The sequence below is a fragment of the Anguilla anguilla genome, chromosome 18 (assembly GCF_013347855.1).
Source record: "Anguilla anguilla isolate fAngAng1 chromosome 18, fAngAng1.pri, whole genome shotgun sequence".
Taxonomy (NCBI): domain Eukaryota; kingdom Metazoa; phylum Chordata; class Actinopteri; order Anguilliformes; family Anguillidae; genus Anguilla; species Anguilla anguilla.
In genome coordinates, this window is record NC_049218.1 from 29,047,870 (window position 1) to 29,069,838 (window position 21,969).

At 45.7% G+C, this 21,969-nt stretch overlaps 2 protein-coding genes across 3 annotated transcripts in view; both read right to left on the reverse strand.

The window, feature by feature from the left end:
- LOC118218506 (RING finger protein 122-like) overlaps positions 1-6,836 on the reverse strand; it is a 13,569-nt gene extending 6,733 nt beyond the window's left edge. Inside the window, exon 1 of the mRNA XM_035401205.1 lies at positions 5,771-6,836. Coding sequence (XP_035257096.1) covers positions 5,771-5,795 — 25 coding nt within the window. The 5' untranslated portion in view covers positions 5,796-6,836. The remainder of the gene's footprint in view (positions 1-5,770) is intronic.
- Positions 6,837-11,929: 5,093 nt separating this feature from the next.
- calhm2.1 (calcium homeostasis modulator family member 2, tandem duplicate 1) lies at positions 11,930-19,350 on the reverse strand. 2 transcript variants are annotated; one of them, XM_035399625.1, is made up of 3 exons: positions 18,794-19,350; positions 17,772-18,405; positions 11,930-14,289 (listed from the first exon to the last, which is right to left on the reverse strand). In XM_035399625.1, exons 2-3 carry the CDS (start codon positions 18,312-18,314, stop codon positions 13,873-13,875), a joined length of 960 nt encoding a protein of 319 aa, XP_035255516.1. In that variant the 5' UTR covers positions 18,315-18,405; positions 18,794-19,350; the 3' UTR covers positions 11,930-13,872. The 2 variants fall into 2 exon arrangements, with proteins under 2 accessions (XP_035255516.1, XP_035255515.1); XM_035399624.1 differs by having other exon boundaries at positions 17,772-19,350.
- Between the last annotated feature and the right edge of the window lie 2,619 nt (positions 19,351-21,969).

Below are 21,969 nucleotides of genomic sequence, written 5' to 3' on the forward strand. Positions count from 1 at the left end.
TACACAACTTTTTTTACATAGCATTTTACATCGTAATCATTTATACAGCTGGATATATACTGAAGCAATTTCGGTTAAGTACCTTGCTCAAGGGTACAACGGCAGTGTCCTACCCGGGAATCGAACCTGCGACCTTTCGGTATAGACACATATAGCGATAAGCTCCGCGCGACGCTAACGGAGCTCAGGCGTGCGGTCAGATGTGCGCCGGGTTGTCCTCGGTTCGCGTGCGCACGCACATCGCAGATCCTCCGCTCCGCCGTGTCCTCGCGCTGCCCCGGGACGATGTAACACAAGAACAACACGGGACCAGGTGGGGACCAAACCCGATCGGTCGCATGCTAAGCATTCCGCCAGCCTGTACATACCGCGCGCGTCCGTGACCGAACTCTTGACGCCCTTAACATTTCCATGTTCACCAACGCAGACAAGCGTTAGGACCATGTTAGGACATTGAAAAATATTATTATTATTATTTTATTTTTTGTTAAGAAGAAGAAGAAGCTCACCATGGAAGGAGGCCACACCCCTATGATAAACATAACCTTCTAAGAAGTGGTTTCCACTTATCCAGAGTCCATTGCCATAGGCCTACATACCAGTGGGAGACCAGTGGGAAAAGCAGCCAGTCCCAGACTGCACTGGAAAGGCCTGTGACCCTCCTGTCCAGCTTCAGTGCTCACACAGCAGCACTGATACAGATGACCCACACATTCCTACAGCCTGCTAATCGTCCTCTTAAAATCCTTACATCTTTATGAGATATTAAGGCCAACCCATTATGAAACCATTCCAGACCAAGGGATTATTTTCAGTTGAGGAAATATTCAGAATATTCCGAATGTAGCCTCATGCTTAATGATATAATGGCTTGTCACAAGCTTCAGCACGTAACAACAATGGCCTACAAAGACCCACCATAGTAATCACGCAACAAACTAGCGTTATATTTACCGCTCTTTTTGTGTGAAACACAAGGCACGTTTCTGCCGTTGCTGGGCCTTTTTACCCTGATGGAGCCTCTTTCTGAGGTACTTTCAGAGAGTGTGAAGCTTTCTGTGTCACACTGAGACAACACCAAGGTGCTCCCGGGTACACTGGCGACATATTGACCAAATTTGCAAAGGACAGGGTTGCATCAGCATGCCTTCTGTCAGCGGTTAATCTGACCCACAGTATAAGAAGGGAGATAATATCTTTTCAAGGATGTACTGGCATCACCTGCGTGTTGCTGGGCGAGCTGGCGCATAATCTGTCATCGCTTGGTGAGAGCCAATGTTGCGGATCTTATCTTCAGACAGATAGATATTAGATAGTGTCGCACTAAAAATAACCCATGGCTATGCCGTAATTTTGACCTTAGATACCCAGGCTATATATGTGTGTTTGTGTGTCGAATTGTACTCTTTTTCCAGCCGCCAGATTTTTTGAAAAAGTCAACGCTGCTACTTTGATGTGAGGCTTTTCCCCCAGGAAAGACACATAATCGATTGAAGCACACGCACTTCCTGAGTGAGACGACAGAAAGCGACGTGTTCAGAAAGAGCACACAGGGCCCACAGGTCACATCGTGACTGATCCCCTCAGACCTGACCTCAGACATCCGCGTGGTTTCCACACGCAACCCAGTAACGGAGATCGCTGGCCTTGAAGTCGAGATTTGTTTGATAAAGATCCGACGCGCTAACAAGCTTCAAAAGCCATTTTCTCCGTCCGTCACACAGAACTCGTAGCTCACAAAATCTTACCTCGGAAGAGACTTCTGTTTGCGTGCGGCATCGTCAGGTCGAAGCCGAGGGTGCCGACGGACCGGGCGTGTCATGCTTAAGCGAGTAGCGGACTCCGTGTGGAGGAATGCGCCGGGCAAGGTGGCGATCTCTCCCGCATGTTTCTCAGCGGCCGTCCCGATTGAATGACCCACTGCTCTGGATTCACGGGAACCGTAAAGAATGGGCCCCGTGAGCCTGGCTATTGTCACGGTAACAATGGTCTGTTCTGCAGCCTCATCACGTGCCCCGTGTGCTGCATTTCCGCCTGAACACTGTCCTCCTGGATCGACTTCTGGGACCTTCATTGAAGCGGGTTCGGTTCTGCGTACGTGTCACGATGTTCTCATTTTCACCCAACGCGACCTCTCTAATAGCTCAGTGCGTGCGGCTGTCGCGCCATCGGCTCGTAGTCAGTAAACATATTCGGTTGCGATTCATTCCACAGAGAACGGAGACTCTTTTTACAAGCCGCTGTTTAAAGCGGCATTCCAGTCTTGCATCTGTCCCCTGTACCTCTGTGTGTGCACACAGCGTTCCGATTTTGCTGTCCCGTGGCGCAGGCGAACGCAGGTCCGGTTCAAAGCTTGTCGGCTGACTGCCTGACGCGTTTACGCTCGGGCGCCAAACGCGCCAGACACAAAGAGCCACCGGCACCCTCGGGCGGCGGTTTTGGTAGATCCCGTTGCACACGGATTCCAAAGCATTTGCATGCGTTTACGTCTGCGCCGACATCAATCCATCTATGTGGGCACAGACCTCGTCGCAAAAGAAATGCTATTGCCAGGGGTATACGGGGTCAGAGACTCACTGCGGACCAGAATCTCATATCACCTCCTCACCAGATGCCCCATTTAAGCAGGTCATCAAGTGCACATTTACTTATTAAAGTAGGCTACAGTGGTCCTGGTTCTGAAAGACATATCTGTAGTCAACAACAATGACATGTTTGTTGCTCCTTTATGAGAATGATCAGACTATAAACGTACTGGCTTGATTCAAACCACAAATCAGCATAATGTCACACAGCCGTGTATATGACACGGGGGTTGGGAACATCTGGACAGATTCAGCCATACATGTTAAAACCTGAATCAGGTACTGATCCTGAAGACGCCAATGCGCAGCTTTTTATACACAGCTGTTTGCTAGCAGACATTTCGTGAAGGCAAGTATTCTTGTTCTTTTTAAACTCCTACTTAAATTAATTTAGTAGTTTGGGTGGGACATGTGTATTGATATGGTCGGAGTAATATTATTAGGTATATTATCTTTAGTTATGATAACTTGAAGCAGTGTGGAACCATGTGTAAGCCTACATCTCTGCTCTGAGACTTGGATGGGACACGACGATCCGCAGGGGTTACATTTTCAAATATACGTATAATTACTGCGGTCATTGGTTTAAGATGTGTTTTTGACACTGGTTGATCAGCTGTTCACCAGCTGACCAGCCTATAGTCAGCTTGTCCTCCAGTCTGGCCTCCAGTTTACTCTCCAGTTTAACCAGCTTTAATCAGCTTTAACCAGCTTTGACCAACCACATTCCAGTTATAACCAGCTAAAACCAGCTTAGAATCCCAGTTGGTCTTAGCTGGAATTTTCAGCAGAGAGGCTAAATCGCCTTTCTACTCCAAGTGTTTTGAATGCTAAGCAAGATAGCTACCGTTGTTGAAGCCCGGTAGGTGTGTACTTCATTTAACAAAGTAGTGCTTACATGCTGACTCTCGTGAACCTGGGCAGAGCCTATTTATTTCTGCATCAGTGTTTGTCAACATTCACCCCTGCTGAACATGACAAATGAACATTTGTCAGAAACAAAGCTTAAACCATCTTAAAGCATCTTACAATGGTTTAAGCTTTGTTTTTGACACTTCTCGCTGGTCATAACTAGTCTGTTGCTGGTCAAAGCTGGTCTCTAGCTGGACAAAACTGGTTAAGTCGGTGGAGTGAGCTGGTGGTCAACTGGTGGGCTAGCAGACTATATAAGGTGTTCAGCTGGTGAACAACTGGTTAACCAGCTAAAAGTGTCAAAAACACAGCTTAAACCAGCTTGACCAGCTTAGGCTAGTCTACGGTGGAACGGCACATCACACCTTCCCTGTGGCAATTTTAGTTGTGTTATGGTTGCACACACGTTGCAAGTGTAACTACTCAAACGATGGTATGAGGTTGCAGGTTGAAAATGAAAGCTTTTTAAATGATGAATTCAGCATGATGCAGGAATCTGATGGTCACCCTCTAGTCGTAGAGGGCTTGAAGGCTTTTTAGACATTGTGATTTAACATTGGTATCTAGACTCAGCTTGTTTGACATTGCCAAGTGGTTGTCATATTCTTACCTTGGTATTTTGTCACAAAACAGTTAAAAATAAAAGGACTTTTAGATGCAGAAAGAAATGTAATGGCAATGTCGGGGACTGAACATTGTCAAAACACTCATATAAGACCCAGTATTTACAGCAAGAAAAAAAATACTGTAAATTTAGGACTTAAGTTACAGATCATGTGTATGGTGAGAGTGTCCTAAAATATTGGTTCTACTTTCTATAAAATTGGGCCCAGGGAAGACTTAAAGCCCCTTAGGCCAGGAACGTGAAGGTCAATGTGGAGTGTAATGAGCCTCACATTGGTTATACATGCAGTCATGTGCTTCTCAAACTGAACAGAGAGAGCTCTAAGGCAGAAAACAAGGAGATTAACCTGAAATAGCATGACGGGTGTTAGCTATTTGCATATTCTCAAATATGCAAAAACCAAGGTACATTACAATACTGTTATAAAAAATTATGAAAATAATTTTTATAATTATGAAATTATGAAATAAAAATTATGGCAAAAACAAGCGGTGCTAAAATGTAATACCTTAACATATGCACTAGTGTCTTTCTATTTTTTTTTTATTTCTGACATCCACACAGCTGTAGTTGCAGTAGATAGCCCCGATTCATTGTCATTTTTTAAATAACAAAATCCTGGAAAATGTCATAACCAGAGAGAAGGGTTTTAACCACTTCTAACTAGAAAAACATTAATGAAAAAATAATAGGAAAAAACAAATGCTGCTAGATATGTTCAAAGTAATGAACTTCATATACAAATACAGGCTCTGCTGTCCAGGAGGGTGGGATGGAAGAGAAGAGGGACATCCAACACCATACAGATCCACAGGCCTGTGGTCATTAATACGGGCCACGTGGAAGGAGATCCATGTTTACAGGCACAATATTTATCATGGAGCTGTGTGCAAACACCTGGGGGATGAAGCACAGCGTGTGTCTGTCTGTGGCTCCGCCCCCCTGTTCCCACAGAGCCCAGTGAAATTAGCCGAGCACAATACAAACACATGTGATAGCAGCACCGCTACCTCTGACCGTCCTGCTCTGCTCTGCCAAAAGTACACCCAGAGGGGGAGAGTACACCCAGTCCACGTTATTTCAGGGCCGGGTCAGTCTACAGAGGAAGAACCACAGGCGCAAACCATTTTGGCCGTTTTTGGAGGGAATAAACGTGAAATTTCAGCTTGCTGCATAAAGGCAGTGCTTTGCCACGGTGCAAAGTAGGCTTATAATCGGGGGGTTGCTGGTTCAAATCCTGGCCAAGGCATTGGTGAAAAAAAGGGTTGCCGGTTCTCAATCCAAATGGCTACTGTGAATTATTGCAGAAAACATACAAAATACACAAGTATATATAACCTGGATTATAAAGTATGCCTGCCAAGTAAATGAGAAATGCATAATTATAATGTACCACGAAGTTGAGATTTATAAATCAAGATCAACAGGTGAAGCTTGAAGTATAGATGTTTACTGGTCTGAGTTGTGGTCATACAAGGCATGTAAGAGTGGAATGAATTTGCGCTTAATTTTAGCAGCTTGTGATTTACTGAATTTTTAGTTTTACTCAGTCAGCCTCAGAGAGGTTGGAGAACATATTGAGTTTCGGACGAGAGGACCGTGTGAACAGAATGGAGTTCGCCAGTGTGATTTTATCATTTCTACTCACCATTGCACCACTGGAGTAGCTGCATAAAGAGAAGGCCAAAAATTCACAGCCAGGTCAGGAAGCTGGTGCCCGTGGCAGTCGTCCTCAGGATGGGGGTGTGGGGTGGGTGTGGGGTGACAGGCCGGAGCAGGCTGCCTGTTCAGCGGGAGTTAGACGCTTCTCTGGGCAGCTTCCTCAACATCCATGCTCAGTCCTGGAGGTCGGTCGCTCCCAGCGACGCGTAGTAAAACGTCCGTACCGAAGCAGGGTCTGAGCCTCTCCTGGCTCCAGTGCCTCTGTGAAATACGGATTTTAAATGCGCTCGGTCCTCAATTTTAAGCCAACGAGGGATCAGAACTTGGTGCCTGCTCTTTTGTAAATGCAAATTTATGCACGAATAACAGCGAAAGGATTGGCAAAAACAGCCAGCGTGGATCACTCAGTCAGTGCCCGAGGCTGGGTACTGCTTGTCTTGATGTAGGTACTGCCGAGCAAGAACAAGATCACATATTGTCACAGTAGCTATGTCCTTGTATCAAAGATACACAAACGAAACGCACGGGCGGCAGACCAGCTGCAGTCAGTAGAGCCAGCCCCGGCCTGAGGAGGTGGGTGAGCCCTTCCTGAGGGATGAACGCACAGCGCGGTGTTTTTCCTCAGCGAGACGTCGCTGCTTTGTCTTCCTCCAGCGCGTTCGTCCCCCGCCGCCGCTGCCCTGTGGTCCTGCGATGTTCCGCTCGGCAGCCGGGTAGCGAGCGTCGCCGTATTTCACCGCGGAAATCCCCGCCGTCTGCGAGAGCGGCGAACAAAGGAGTGGGTCGGGGGGGGGGGGGGTCTGGCGGCTTGCGCTGCGGCGTGGGGGGGGCTCTGTCTGCTCTGAGCGCCCCGGCGTGGGGGGGCTCTGTCTGCCCCGTCCCGTCTGAAGAGGGAGAGGCGCAGGATCCCGCTGACCCGGTCCCAGCAGCAGTGCTACAGTCCTCTCCTCCCTGTCGTCTCACACCAGGCTCCTGACCGTGGGCCTGAGTGCAGCGCTGCTGCTGCTCCGTTTGTAAACATATCCCTGCTCATGTGATCCTCTCTGACTCCTCCCCTCTCCTCCCCCTCTATCTAACCCCTCCCCTCCCTTCTCTGCTCCCTGTCTCTCCTCCCCCTCCCCCCCTCTCTCTAACCCCTCTTCTCTCCTCCTCCCCCTCTCTCTCGGCCCTCCCCTCCCCTTTCCTCTCCTCTTCGCTCCCTCTCTCCTCTCTCTCCCAGCTGGAAGCAGTTAGGCAGAAGACAGGCAGGCAGGCGGGCTGAGTGGAATATGTGAGTGTGTGTGCAGAACTGTGGAGGGGAGGAGGGGAAGGCAACCAAACACGCAGAGAGAGAGGGAGAGACTTAAAAATTTCCTTATGGAGTAGAATGTCTTGAACAAAAGCCAAACTGGATTCTTACCAAATTATAGAACATTAGATCATATTTTAACCTTACACACCCTAATTGACAAATATGGTCACCAAAACAAAAGGAAAATTTTTGCCTGCTTTATAGATTTTCAGAAGACTTTTGATTCCATTTGGCATGATGGTCTATTCTTAAAACCTACAAAAAGTGGTGTAGGGGGGAAAGCACATGATGTAATTAAATCAATGTATACAAATAAGAAATGTGCAGTTAAAATCGGAGACACACAAACCAAGTATTTCTCCCAGGGACATGGTGTGGCGCAGGGCTCTTCTATCTCACCAACTCTTTTTAATATTTATATAAATTAATTGGCAACACAACTTGAAAAATCTACAGCACCTGGCCTCGCCCTATATGACGCCAAAGTTACATTTTTACTCTAGGCAGATGACCTGGTTCTGCTCTCACCAACAGAAGAGGGTCTACAGCAGAATGTAGATCTGCTGGAGTCATTCTGTCAGACCTGGGCCCTGATAATAAAGCCTACAAAAACTAAAGTTCTTATGTTCCAACAAACATCAGGTACCCCAAATAAACATCACATTTGAATCAAATCAAATTGAACAAACTACAAATTATACATATTTAGGATTAAAAATCAGTTCTACAGGAAATTTTAATTTGGCTGTGAATGAATTGAAAGAGAAATAAAGAAGGGCTTTCTATGCCATTAAAAAGTCAATCCAAATAGAAATTCCAATCGGCATTTGGCTCAAAATCTTCAGATCACATTGAACCAATTGCACTGTATGGCAGTCACACAACAAGAATTTGCGAAATGGGACAAACATCCAATTGAGACCCTGCATGCAGAGTTCTGTCCTACGGGTTCAGACGAAAACCACAAATAATGCATGCAGGGCAGAATTAGGCCAATATCCACTACTAATTAATACTCAGAAAAGAGCCGTCAAATTTTGGAAACATTTAAAAATGAGTGACTCCCCACTGATATAATTACAAAGCTCTGAAATGCCAAGAGGTAAATATAAAGAAGAGTCCCCTTAGTCAACAAGTCCTGGGACTCACTGAAGAAAATCCTAACATCACTAATAATAGTCAGTCCCAGGACAGTGACATCCTCCTGGCTCAGAGAATTAGACCAAACACAATTATAATGAGACAAAAAAGAAAAAATATTTGATCTATTGGAAAGAAATGACAAAAACCCGAAGCAAACTTAATTGCTATTTGGCCCTTAACAGACTATACATCATGGCCGATTACCTGACCATGGTGACAGATAGCAAGAAGAGAAAAACCTTGACAATGTACACACTCAGTGAGCACAGCATGGCCATCGAAAAAGGCCGACACAGGCAGACCTGGCTGTCCAGAGAGGACAGACTGTGCTCACACTGCATTTAGGGAGTGGTGGAGACAGAGCTAAACTTCCTCACAACATGTAGAACTTACCAAGACATAAGGGAGAATTTCTACCCCAAATTCATAAAAATATTCCCAGAATTTGAAACTTTAAAATACCACCAAATGCTACCCTATTTATTAGGGGAACACAGAAAATGCATTGGACTAGCCGCAAACTATGTAACAGTTTGCCATAATCAGAGGGACAACCAGTGAGCATATTAGGATAGGCCTATATTTGTCTGTACACCATTTGTCTGGATTTATGTTTATGTGTTCCTTGTATATGTTCATTTCTTTGTATATGTTCGTGTTTTGCCAATATAAGAAATATATTGTCATGCCAATAAAGCAATTTGAATTTGAAAAAAAAAATTGAGAGAGAGAGAGAAACAGGGGGAGAGTGGGAGAAATGTTGGAAAAGATAAACAGAGAGGGAGAGAAAGAGAAACAGGAAAAGACACAGAGGGAGAGAAATGTTGGGGGGAAACGGAGAGAGAGAGAAACAGGGAAAAACTGAGAGAGACAGACAGGCAGACAACCCCCTTCCCCCATAAAAGATTAAAAGATAACATTCTCGTGCTCCATTTTGCTTGAAGGCTCAAAGGGTATCAGAAGAGATAGCCTGCTTTTGGTTTAGTAAAATAATGATGGGGTTAAAATGAATTATATTTTATATACTGTATATGCATGCATATTTACTAACATTGCTGATGTATTAACTCATAAATATTATTACTAATTATCACAAATAACTAATGCTGTGGTTTAGATGAGAGAGGGCCTGGGTGTGGGGAGAGTTCTGTCTGAGCTTCCTCTCAGAGGTAATAAATCTCACCTTACTACCCTTATTTAAGATACCAGTAAAACGTAACAGCAAGTGATGATTCAGTAATGCTTAAGGTGAACATCAATGATCACATAAATGGCCAGTGGGTCTGTCTCTCTGTGGGACTTAAGGAACATAAGTTTTGTTGTGTGAACTAAATCCCAGTTTGCAGAGTAAAGAAAAGTCTTAAAGTAGTACACTGTAAATATATTCATGTAAATTATGTAAAGTACAGGGCCCCCTCACTGTCCATGCCAGCCTTACAAACAGCAACTGTTGGCTTTACAGGAAATGTGCTTCAAAGCCTTCCCAGAGTTCAGTTGGGCTGACCTTGTGCATATTCCCTTACAGAGTAACATGCAGACAGACATGCAGCAGTTATTTTAGTTTGAATATTGGCTGGAAGCACCAAAAGCAGAACTACAGAGATTCAAACACTATTGCTTGCAGTATATTTTTGTTTGATGCCTCTTATAGCATAGACAAACAGTTTCGTACCAATAATATGAAAATTATTGTACCAATAATATCATAATTATAAATATCAGATAATATTCAGCAGCTGTGTCTACAAGCTGAAAAATGTAACCATGGCAGACCCATAAAAACAAAACATCCGGTATTTTAATTTTCATCAGAATGCAGCTCAACGGGATAGCCAAGTCATGCAGGTCTTAATGAAACATACTTAACGAAACAATCAGATCTACCCGTGAGATTACGGGAGTGTGGTTGCCTGGGGCGTGCACGTCTAACGTTACATGAATTATTCAGTGATTTAACTTGCAGCTGTACTCCACGCCAGTAATAATTTCATGTTCATCGAGTCACGTTTTTGTGGTGAAGCTTCCTCTTCCATTGATAATGTGACCACGCGGTGACAGTCCTTCGGTAAAGGGTTTGGTGACGCAAAGGATTGCTGAAGATGCAGAGGGGCGTGGGTGTGGCTGTCCTCTTGGACGGGGGGCCCACGCGGGGCTGGGGGTGAGACAGGCGTCAGCAATAACCTGGACAAGGGTGGCGGAGGCGTGCTTTCCAGGAAAACCAGGGCAGTGGCACCTGACGACGCGGCCGATGCAAAAGGCGTTCATCTCCCAGTCTGTTCATTCTGGGAGCGCCTGGACCAGTCGCTCAGTCTCAGGTAAACAGGTGAACCAGGAGTCAGTCTTACCTGCGGGCTGCAGACTGAACCGGTATTTCCAGCGCTGTGAACATCTCGCGGAAAACAGCGTATGTAAACACTCCGGACTAGCGTGGGATCCAGCATGCAGCTACTACGACAGTGAGAAACACGTCTGCGACTGCAATAAACACGTCTGCGACAGCAAAAAAACACTCCTGCAACTGCAATAAACACGTCTGCAACTGCAAGAAACACGTCTGCAACTGCAATAAACACGTCTGCAACTGTAATAAACACTCCTGCGACAGCAATAAACACGTCTGCAACTGCAATAAACACGTCTGCAACTGCAATAAACACTCCTGCGACAGTGAGAAACACTCCTGCAACTGCAAGAAACACTCCTGCAACTGCAATAAACACTCCTGCGACAGCAATAAACACTCCTGCGACAGCAATAAACACGTCTGCAACTGCAATAAACACGTCTGCAACTGTAATAAACACTCCTGCGACAGTGAGAAACACTCCTGCAACTGCAAGAAACACTCCTGCAACTGCAATAAACACTCCTGCGACAGCAATAAACACTCCTGCAACTGCAAGAAACACTCCTGCAACAGCGAGAAACACTCCTGCAACAGGAGACACTATTAGCACATAGAGCTCGGACCCCAGCACCCAGCATGGGGACTAATCACACTGGAGGATAAAGACACTGTGCACACAGAGCTCGGACCCCAGCGCCCAGCATGGGGACTAATCACACTGGAGGATAAAGACACTGTGCACACAGAGCTCGGACCCCAGCGCCCAGCATGGGGACTAATCACACTGGAGGATAAAGACACTGTGCACACACAGCTCAGACCCCAGCACCCAGCATGGGGACTAATCACACTGGAGGATAAAGACACTGTGCACACACAGCTCGGACCCCAGCGCCCAGCATGGGGACTAATCACACTGGAGGATAAAGACACTGTGCACACACAGCTCAGACCCCAGCGCCCAGCATGGGGACTAATCACACTGGAGGATGAAAGGCGCTGTGCACACAGTAAGAGACCCAGACACACAGAGCCATGCTAACTGTGAGTGCTACCCGTGCATGTTCAGCATGCAGTATGTGGAAAGAGCCTTGTGTCTGCCATCCCTCTGTCCTGAGGGCAGAACCAGAGACAGCCGAAGCCCGACTGAGTCAGCCACACAATGACCTTCCCCTCAAGGAACACACACCGGTGAGAGCTACAGTTTGTGATGGAGAGATGTCAATAACCACTGCTTTCACAGTGCAGAAAATGAACCTAGCCGGGACAAGGTCTGGTTAATTCCATACCGGAAAAGGTTAACAAAAAATATGCCATTTAATCACTATGCAGATCTTAGTGTACAGAAATAGCAATCCATCCACTTGCATTCAAACCAAAAAAACTTTATTATCAACAGAGTACAAGGACAGGCATCCCAGAGCATGCACGTACATAGCGAATGTAAACAGCAAGCACTCCTCCTGAAAGGGCACGCTTGGCATGAGACAGCAGGTAGGCTGGGCTGCTGGGAAACCAAGCAACCAGGACAGGTAACAAAGAACTGCTCATACACCACACATTCCTCAGTACTGATCCCACCGTGACAGAGCTCTCTCACTGTATAAAAATGCACTCTCAGTGTAAATTGAGCTGCTTCTACGAAAAAGCATTTTGCAGCTCATAATCAATAACTTGTTATGATACCATACTATTGTCAATGAGCTCAAATGGACAAGCCAATACAGTGCATGTACTTTAACAGACTCCATTGGAAGACAAGGTCACCTCGAAATGCTATAGTCTGGGGAACACAGGGACACAGCAGGTCTCGGCTTATACAAACAGTCTTCCTATTTAAGGTAGAGAAGCCCCCTCCACAGCATTCATAAGGGTACGGTACGGAGGAGGCTTTCATTAGAGCAGCCAGGGTTCAGCCCAAAGCAGAGGAGTCTGTCCCTCACCCTGGAAGAGCCCTTCCAGCTCCACCCTTTAAAACCTCTCCTCACCAGGTCAGACCCCAGGGCCTTGTGCGGACAGTTGCATTTTTATACTCACAAAATAGAGAAGAGGTTCAATACTTAGAAACTTATAAAGAAAATAAAATATTTCTGCTCAGTTCTTCCCTTGTGCTCAATAAAATGAAGAAGTTATGAAGTTTATCTCTGAGTGCAACCCAGCTTTGGATGCATTAGGTGGAGGACAGCACCAAGACAATCATTTGAGCAGCCAAAAGTTTGATTAGTGCAATGAGGTCAACCTCGAAAGATTGCATCTTACTGGCCAATGACTGGGTCACTGGGAAATGATGCGTTACATTGTGTTTGTACTAACTATAGACATCAACTACAATCTTTATGAAATGAAGCGTAGAATTGTGTCAAACATGAAAAGATCCCCTGTTTGTAGAAGTGAGCAGACGATTTAAAGTTGAAGAAAAGGTGCTCACTGGAATTTTCATAAACTTGTGCTTCGGTGCAGGTAAGATGTCTTAACAGGTTGGTTTTGCAGGATGCTCTGGATATAATTTTTTTCAGTAAGCCTGTCAGTGAGGAAGACGATTAAAAGTAGCTTTGGATGCTTTAAACAAATGAGTTACATGCGTTCAAACATTGTCAAAATCTCAGCAACCTCTAGGACACCAAAATTATTTAAAAAATGATGACCACTTATAACTGGACTGAGCTGCAAGAGTGAGGAAGACGCAGACAGATGTGTAAGCCTCATATCTTACTTGGGCTTACTCATTCTAGAAAATCCTATCTGCAATTTATGCAAGGAAAAAAACACAGAAAACATATCCCCTTGCATACAGAGGTAATTGAAGCATATTTAACCAGTTTCATAAACCCTGAATACATTGCTATTATTATGGATATTTGTGCGCATTTGTCAAAGCCATTAAATAATGAGCAAGTGTTAAATATCCCTCAGTTAGCAGTACAGCCAAATGCAAATGATCTGCGATGATGATGCTGTCATAGCAGCATGATAAATAAGAACAAAACCCGTGCCATACTGTCTTTCCGTAGAATGAACGGTGAAATATGTATTGATTACACTTGATACGGGAATCAGCAGTCTTTAAATATATGTATTACCACGTGTCTGGTGGGTTTTTTTACATTCCACCTCTTTGAGAGAGGGAAGTTGGATTCAGCCTTGACAATAAGAACAAATGATTGTCATTTATAATCGTCGCTATCGCTGAGTCACCGCGGCAGGATCAGAAGAGACAGAAAGCGCCAAAGAAATGAGCGGACAGAGAGAACGACGGGCGCGCGCTGTCCGAGAACTACTGAACACGCGAGAAAACGCAGCCAAGGCCTCAGGCAAGCATTTCCATCTCTTCTTCTTTGGTTTTCGTGTTGTTGGCCGTCGGTACGTTGGACCACTTGTTCAGTCGGCTGTACAGCGGGGCGCCGTTGTTCTCTCTGTACAGGTAGACGCCGGTGATCTGGTTCCAGAGAGAGCTGGGTATGGGGCTGTTGTTCTGCTGGTGCTCCTGCAGCTGGTCCTTCTCCTCTTTATCCAGAGCCACGAAGCCGAAGAAGCTCTTCACGCTTTCGGCGGCCAGCATTTTGGCGTGGACGTCGGCGGTGCGCTGGAACAGCTGGTGCTCGCTGGAGCGGAAGTGGGACCAGTACGACTCCTGCTGGTAGCCCAGGGGCGAGCAGCAGCGCTTCAGACACAGCAGCAGGAACACCGTGACGGACGTCGCCGCCACCAAAACCCAGCCCAGGAACTGAAGAAATAAAAGAAACAAAAGGCATGCAGTTGGACCGTTTGTGAATGTTTGAATGTGAAAAGAATTTGGTGTGAGTCATACACTATGAGTACTATCTATGAGACAGAATAGTGCTGTCCCAGTTTTAATCCAAATAAATAATTATAAAAAGGTCTACGTTGTAATATACTTGACCTATGTGAGTTTTAATGGCTCATATATGGCCCATATGGTTTGTGTGTGTGTGTGTGTGTGTGGGGGGGGGGGGGGGGGGGGGGCATACTGCACTTAGTAATATAAACATTAATGTAAATGTTTTGGTAAAGAACTGGTCTTCTAACCAAAAAGTCACAGGTTTGATTCCTGGGTAAACACTACCATTGCACCCTTGAGCAAAGTACTTATCCTGTGTTGCTTCAGAATATGTCCAGCTGTATAAATGGATACAATGTAAATGTTATGTAAAAGCTGTGTAAGTCGCTCTGGAAAAGAGTGTCTGCTAAATGTTAAATGCTGCTAAATGCCTGTAATGTAATATAATGTACTACCATAATGACGAGAACACGTCATTCAGCCCAACAATGCTCACCATTTTCCTGGCAATAAATAATGTAATATCTATCCACTGAAGTTAATTACTTCTGCATTCATGGCACAGTTTGTGAGCCACTTGTAATTTACAGTTACGTGGCTTTCATGTACATACATGCTGGAATCGCTTGTATCGAGGTTAATGTTCAGGCAGGTTACTCACAACTTTCCCATGACTTCAAGTTGGCTTCAAATTGATCAGAGTGAAGGACCTCTAGAGCAGTTTTACTGTTAGCGTATTAATGTTAGCAAACTTTAGCAAACTCTGCTAATGAGTCAATGGTAGCAAACACTGTTAGTGTGCTAGTGCTTGCAGATTCCATCGGTAAGTTAGTGTTGGAAAATGCTGTTTGTGCATTAGTGTTGGCAAATGCTGTTTGTGCATTAGTGTTTGGAAGTGATGTTTGTGCATTAGTGTTGGCAAATGCGGTTTGTGCATTAGTGTTGGCAAATGCTTTTAGCATGCTCAGGTTATTAACATTGTTAATGTTCGTGTGCTTTGGAAATCAGACACTGGATTGATCCACAGGGACGTGTCATTCCTGCAGGAGCATCAGCTTTCCTGAGCAACAGCCCCAAACTCCCAAACCAGATTCAAACCAGTGACTATTTTGGGGCTTTTGACCTTTAAGGACAGGATATGCACTGCACACACGAGCTCTGGCCCGGACAGTGATTGGATCCCGATATTTATGAGTGCTGCATTGATTGGCTGTCATATTAAATGCATGGTGCAGCTGGGCACTTTTTGGGCAGCCCTTCTCCCTGTGCCGAATGGGTGTGGGTCTGTCTCTGTGCCAGCGAGCCCATAGGGTATGCCTTATGGAACTGTGCTGGTCAGTCATGACACTATTTCTCCTTTAAAATGAGGAGAGAGCATCTCTTCCTCTCGTTCTGGTCCTCGGGAGGATCACATTGGTACACACTAAAGACCACCTGCATCATGCACACCTAGGCCACAGATAGGGGCCTCCATCTTGGACCTTGCATTAGGATACATTATCTGCTCTACTTCCTGGTAAAAAAAGTTAATTTTTTTACCACCATGATTTTATCAAGGTAGGGAAGTGGTTATTTCTTTTTCAGCTCTTCAGTCTTTCAAGTATTGTTTCCTCAATTAGGCCAGATTTAGGTGCCAGTAAGGAATTGAGGGAAATGGTTCTTTTTTGTGCTTCTTGATTAGCAAGAGTGGGCTAAATTGTACCAACAGTTTTCCTCCTCTCAAACTAATTCCTAATATCTCCAAGCTATTGTGTGGATATATAAATTATAAAGCACCTCTTTCTTTATAAACTAGACACAATTAGCATCTCATTTTTCTTTAATACTCTTATGTGTGGAAGTTATTTGGATGGCATCATTTATACTCTGTTTTTATTTTACATTGAATCTGAAAGTAGAGGAATCACAGCAAGATGCCTGGTGCTTCTAAGCATTGGTTGAATGGCTTAACAGGTTTCCATCTTCCTGCAAGCAGTTCCATCATACAGATACTCTTCATAATCAGTCACAGAACATATTATTTGTTTAGCAGAGACAAGCACTTGTGTGACCAATAAAATTATTTTTCACGTGCTATCTATTTTTAGATATCTCCACTTTGGCATCACACATTTAGCCTTTGGGTTACAGGGCTATTTGTTCAATTCAGGGCTCTCAAACTTCAGTCCTGGAGAGCCACAGCCACTGCAGGTTTCTGCGATTTACTTTTAGATCAGCCAGTTTAGGTCTAGGAGACAAGGTGCTTGGAATCTTTAGCCAACACACTAAAAGCATCACTGTAGTATGAAAGCACACTACACAGCACCAGACACATAGGCCTACAGTCTGTCACCCCTGGGTTTATTACTGCCTTACACTGCCTCTCTGCCACTCCAGACAGGGTAATGGTAAATGGTAAATGGACTGCATTTATATAGCGCTTTACAATTGATGCCTCTCATTCACCAGAGCAGTTAGGGGTTAGGTGTCTTGCTCAGGGACACTTCGACACGCCCAGGGCGGGGATCGAACCGGCAACCCTCCAACTGCCAGACAACCGCTCTTACCTCCTGAGCTATGTCGCCCCTAGGGCCTCTGGCACACTGCATGCTTCAGGTGCATGCACGGTCACTAAAGACAGGAAGAGCAGGTACAGTACCTGAGACTCGTACTCCAGAAGCATGCATAGTCACTAAAGGCAGGAGGAGCAGGTACCTGAGACTGTACTCCAGAAGCATGCATAGTCACTAAAGACAGGAAGAGCAGGTACAGTACCTGAGACTGTACTCCAGAAGCATGCATAGTCACTAAAGGCAGGAGGAGCAGGTACAGTACCTGAGACTGTACTCCAGAAGCATGCATAGTCACTAAAGGCAGGAGGAGCAGGTACAGTACCTGAGACTGTACTCCAGAAGCATGCAAGGTCACTAAAGGCAGGAGGAGCAGGTACAGTACCTGAGACTGTACTCCAGAAGCATGCAAGGTCACTAAAGGCAGGAGGAGCAGGTACAGTACCTGAGACTGTACTTCAGAAGCATGCATAGTCACTAAAGGCAGGAGGAGCAGGTACAGTACCTGAGACTGTACTCCAGAAGCATGCAAGGTCACTAAAGGCAGGAGGAGCAGGTACAGTACCTGAGACTGTACTCCAGAAGCATGCATAGTCACTAAAGGCAGGAGGAGCAGGTACAGTACCTGAGACTGTACTCCAGAAGCATGCATAGTCACTAAAGGCAGGAGGAGCAGGTACAGTACCTGAGACTGTACTCCAGAAGCATGCATAGTCACTAAAGGCAGGAGGAGCAGGTACCTGAGACTGTACTCCAGAAGCATGCAGTCACTAAAGGCAGGAGGAGCAGGTACAGTACCTGAGACTGTACTCCAGAAGCATGCATAGTCACTAAAGGCAGGAGGAGCAGGTACAGTACCTGAGACTCGTACTTCAGACGGCGCTCGATCTCGGGCCAGAAGCGCAGCGCGTCGGCCGGGACGGCCTTGCAGGGGAACCCGGCCATCTCCTCTGGCCCGTGCCCGGGGGGGTAGCCTTCCAGAGACGAGGGGTCCACGAATTCAGAGAGGGCGCAGACGTAGGCCTCGCCCCGGAGGAGCGAGAGCACGGACCAGGTGACGGGGGCGACGGCGGCCCGGCCCACCACGGAGCCCAGCAGGGCGAAGGAGGCGGCCGCCGACAGCTTCCTGCAGGCCCGCAGCCGCACCTCCGACACCAGGCTCCAGGTGTTCCGGTTGAGGATGATGCCGATGAGGAAGAGGACCAGCGCCGGCACGCCGATGGCCGCCAGGCCGTAGCGGTAGTTCCGCCCGGACGAGCACGGGCAGTCGAAGGCGAAGACGTTGTAGGCCGTCTGGCTGGCCACGGTACCGAGGGCGATGAGCCCGTTGAAGAGCACCACGTCCTTGCTCTTGAAAAAGAGCGCCACGAACTTAAAGTTTTCGCCGATGAGAGCAGCCATGGCTTTGTCGTCTTCCTAAGTGCTCTCACGAGGCGGAGTCGTCTCACACCGAACGAGGCTGGGCTTCTCTGGAGACTGCTGGAAGATCAGACTCAACAAGGCAGAGAAGGTAAGCTTAACATGGCAGCTCTTCGATGCTAACGCATGCGTCTACTAGTTTGTTTTTTTTTTTCAGCTGTGCATTGGCGTGGATCAAGTTTCAAGAGAAAGTATTCACTGGGTACCATGAGACCTTGTCTCGAAGCCTGCCTCTCTGAATCCTTCAGAATGCTGCTGAGAACATGCCTAATCTTTTTCCATTAGCCGCTGTGCTTTGTTCTTTCTTTGCGCAGTAACACATAGGTCTTTTCTGTTCATGTAACATATAATAAAAGAAGTAAGCCTGCTAAGGCGTGTTCTAAGTTGGGTGCCCCAGTCTCAGGGAGTTTTGTGCTATTTGATCCCAGAAAGTCTGGGGAAAATTAGTCATGCAAACTTACTTCCTGGAGTTCCAGTGCCACTCATCTGTCCCACTTTTACCGCAGCTTTAAAGAAGAATCTATCTACATAAATAATCAGATTTTTTAAATTTTAAAACTGCGTGCCCGCGTTGGAGGGAAGTTCCCGTGTCTGGCAGCTGAACAACATCGCTCTCTGCCAGACGTCGCTGGGCGGGCAGTGATTCATCAGGAGCTGCCGCGTTGCTTCCTGCAGCAGGGGAAGAAAGGGCTTTTTTAACGGTTGCCATGTGGGAGAGGTCGTGTTACAACATTGCAGGAACGCCCAGTTCCAGCCCTGCTTCAGCCTGGCAGCGGAAAAGGATCCTTTCACCATCCCGCGACTCCCCTTCCAGGCGCTCATCTTCAGCATTTTATCTGACCGTGAAATCGCTCATCAAAGTGATCGGTTCATCAAGATGCTGTTACGCACAACCGAGAAAGAAACAACAAAACATCTCAGCAGTGATTTCCCGTACCTCAGCCTATGCTAAGCAGGAAGTAACTATCAAATACATCTAAATATGATAAATCTGCAGGCACTCAATTCTATATTTAAAAAGCACATTTAACTAAATAAATGTGTTTTGAATAAATGTGTTACCTTTTAAATCTCTATAAAATATACAATGAAAATAAATAAAATGCATTTATTAATTTTATTATATTTTCTTCTTTATAATATATGTTTGCGTGTATGTGTGTATAGTGATACATTTTCCAAAACTTTTGGTGTTTACAGGGAAATTCATGTTTTGAATGTGAACCTAGATCAGGGTGTTATTATGGAAGCTTATCCATATGTGTAATTCTGAGTACATACTATAAATTGAATCTGTTATAATGTACAGAGTACGTAAAGATAGTATACAAGCTGCTTTGGAGTTACAAGAAGCATATTTTTTTTCTTTTAACCCCAAATGCCCCTATGCCACTCATTGTCAAGATGGTTGGTCGTCAGAAACTGTAACTATATCCTTCATTGCGCATGAAAACTGTCTGGGCCAATCAAAAACATACACTTAACCTGAAATTATACTTTAAAAAAAAAATTGCTTTAATGGATGTATACTTGAATTTACCATTCACAAATATTTGGCCCTTTTTTATAAAATAATTTAAGTACTTTATTCAGTATCCAGTTTAATACAATTTAATTGTGAAGCTCATGCAAGAGGATGATTTATTGTCTTTGTAAAAGTCTTTTGTTAAACCTTTCAAATCATTCTATTACAAAACATACACTCTCACACACAGACACACACATGCACGCACAGACACACACTCATGCACACACACTCACACGCACACACACAGACACACACATGCACGCACACACACACACTCATGCACGCACGCACACACACACACGCACACACACACACACAGTGCTGATAGTGAGGTCCATAGAGAGACATGCATATGCACACAGATAAAGTTTACTCTTGGTGTCATGAGGGATTCTTTGAGCACATCCATCATCTAACCCACTTATTCCTGGTAAAGGTCACAGGAGGTGCTGGAGCCTATCCCAGCATGCATTGGGCAAGTGGTAGAAATACACCCTGCCAGTCCATCACAGGGCGTACACACTATTCACTCGCACACTCATACCTAGGGGCAGTTTAGACTCTCTTTGGACAGTGGGAGGAACCAAAGTACCCAGAGCTAACTCCACACAGACACGGGGAGAACACGCTAACTCCACACAGACACGGGGAGAACACGCTAACTCCACAGAGACACTGGGAGAACACGCTAACTCCACACAGACACGGGGAGAACACGCTAACTCCACACAGACACGGGGAGAACACGCTAACTCCACACAGACACGGGGAGAACACGCTAACTCCACAGAGACACTGGGAGAACACACTAACTCCACACAGACACGGGGAGAACACGCTAACTCCACTCAGACACAGGGAGAACACGCTAACTCCACACAGACACGGGGAGAACACGCTAACTCCACAGAGACACTGGGAGAACACGCTAACTCCACACAGACATGGGGAGAACACACTAACTCCACACAGACACGGGGAGAACACACTGACTCCACACAGACACGGGGAGAACACACTGACTCCACACAGACACGGGGAGAACATGCTAACTCCACACAGACACGGGGAGAACACGCTAACTCCACAGAGACACGGGGAGAACACGCTAACTCCACACAGACACGGGGAGAACACGCTAACTCCACACACACACGGGGAGAACACGCTAACTCCACACTGGGAGGCCCCCGGCCGGGAACCAGAGACCTTCTTCCTGTGAGACGACAGAGCTGCTCACTGCACCACTGTCCTGCCTCTGTTTGAGTGTGTAATATATTCAATATGACAAGAGACATGAGAAATCTTTAACAGTAGAGGTTACCTCTTTCTTCATTCATGCAACTTACAATAGTTTTGAGTTCCAAATTTAGTATATATTTATCTATATTTTTAATTCCATAAATCCATATGTGCAAAACATGAAGGGGCTGCAATTATTGGGAATGTCGTAGGAAATGTTTGAATTTGGAAGTGGCAAAGATGATTATATTTATAGTAGTCTTGCACTGATGAGCTCCCCCTTTCAAATTTGCCTTTACCCTTCAATTACAACAATGGTTTTAATGGCCTTGTATAGCAGGTTTGTGTATAATTTGATGAATAATAAGACCAAAATAGATTGTTTTCTTTAGGCGGTAAACGTTATGGAAACAAGGAAACGCAGAGCCATGATGCAGCCACTGTTATATAGCACTAGCTCCCCCTTGTGGAGAATCTTCAGCCTGCTAAACGTGAGCGAGTGAGTGAGCGAGTGAACGTGTGAGTGAGCGTGTGAGTGAGCGTGTGAGTGAGCGAGTGAGCGTGTGAGTGAGCGTGTGAGTGAATGACTGAATGAGCGAGGAGTTACAAGCCAGGTCCTTCAGATCCAAATAAATAATCCGACTTCAATGAACTTTAAGGGACTCTGTGTGATTCATCCTGTTAAAGCACTGCTGCAGTGTACGGATTCATCCTGTTAAAGCACTGCTGCAGTGTACGGATTCATCCTGTTAAAGCACTGCTGCAGTGTACGGATTCATCCTGTTAAAGCACTGCTGCAGTGTACGGATTCATCCTGTTAAAGCACTGTTGCAGTGTACCCCACACTTTAAAGTTTAAAAGAAATAC

Bases quoted from the DNA above. Each gene is read 5' to 3' on its own strand.
- calhm2.1 (XM_035399625.1), bottom strand. From the start codon at position 18,314: ATGGCTGCTCTCATCGGCGAAAACTTTAAGTTCGTGGCGCTCTTTTTC. The intron at 14,290-17,771 runs GTACTGTACCTG...TTATTTCTTCAG, and splicing joins GTCTGAAGTACGAGTCTCAG to TTCCTGGGCTGGGTTTTGGT.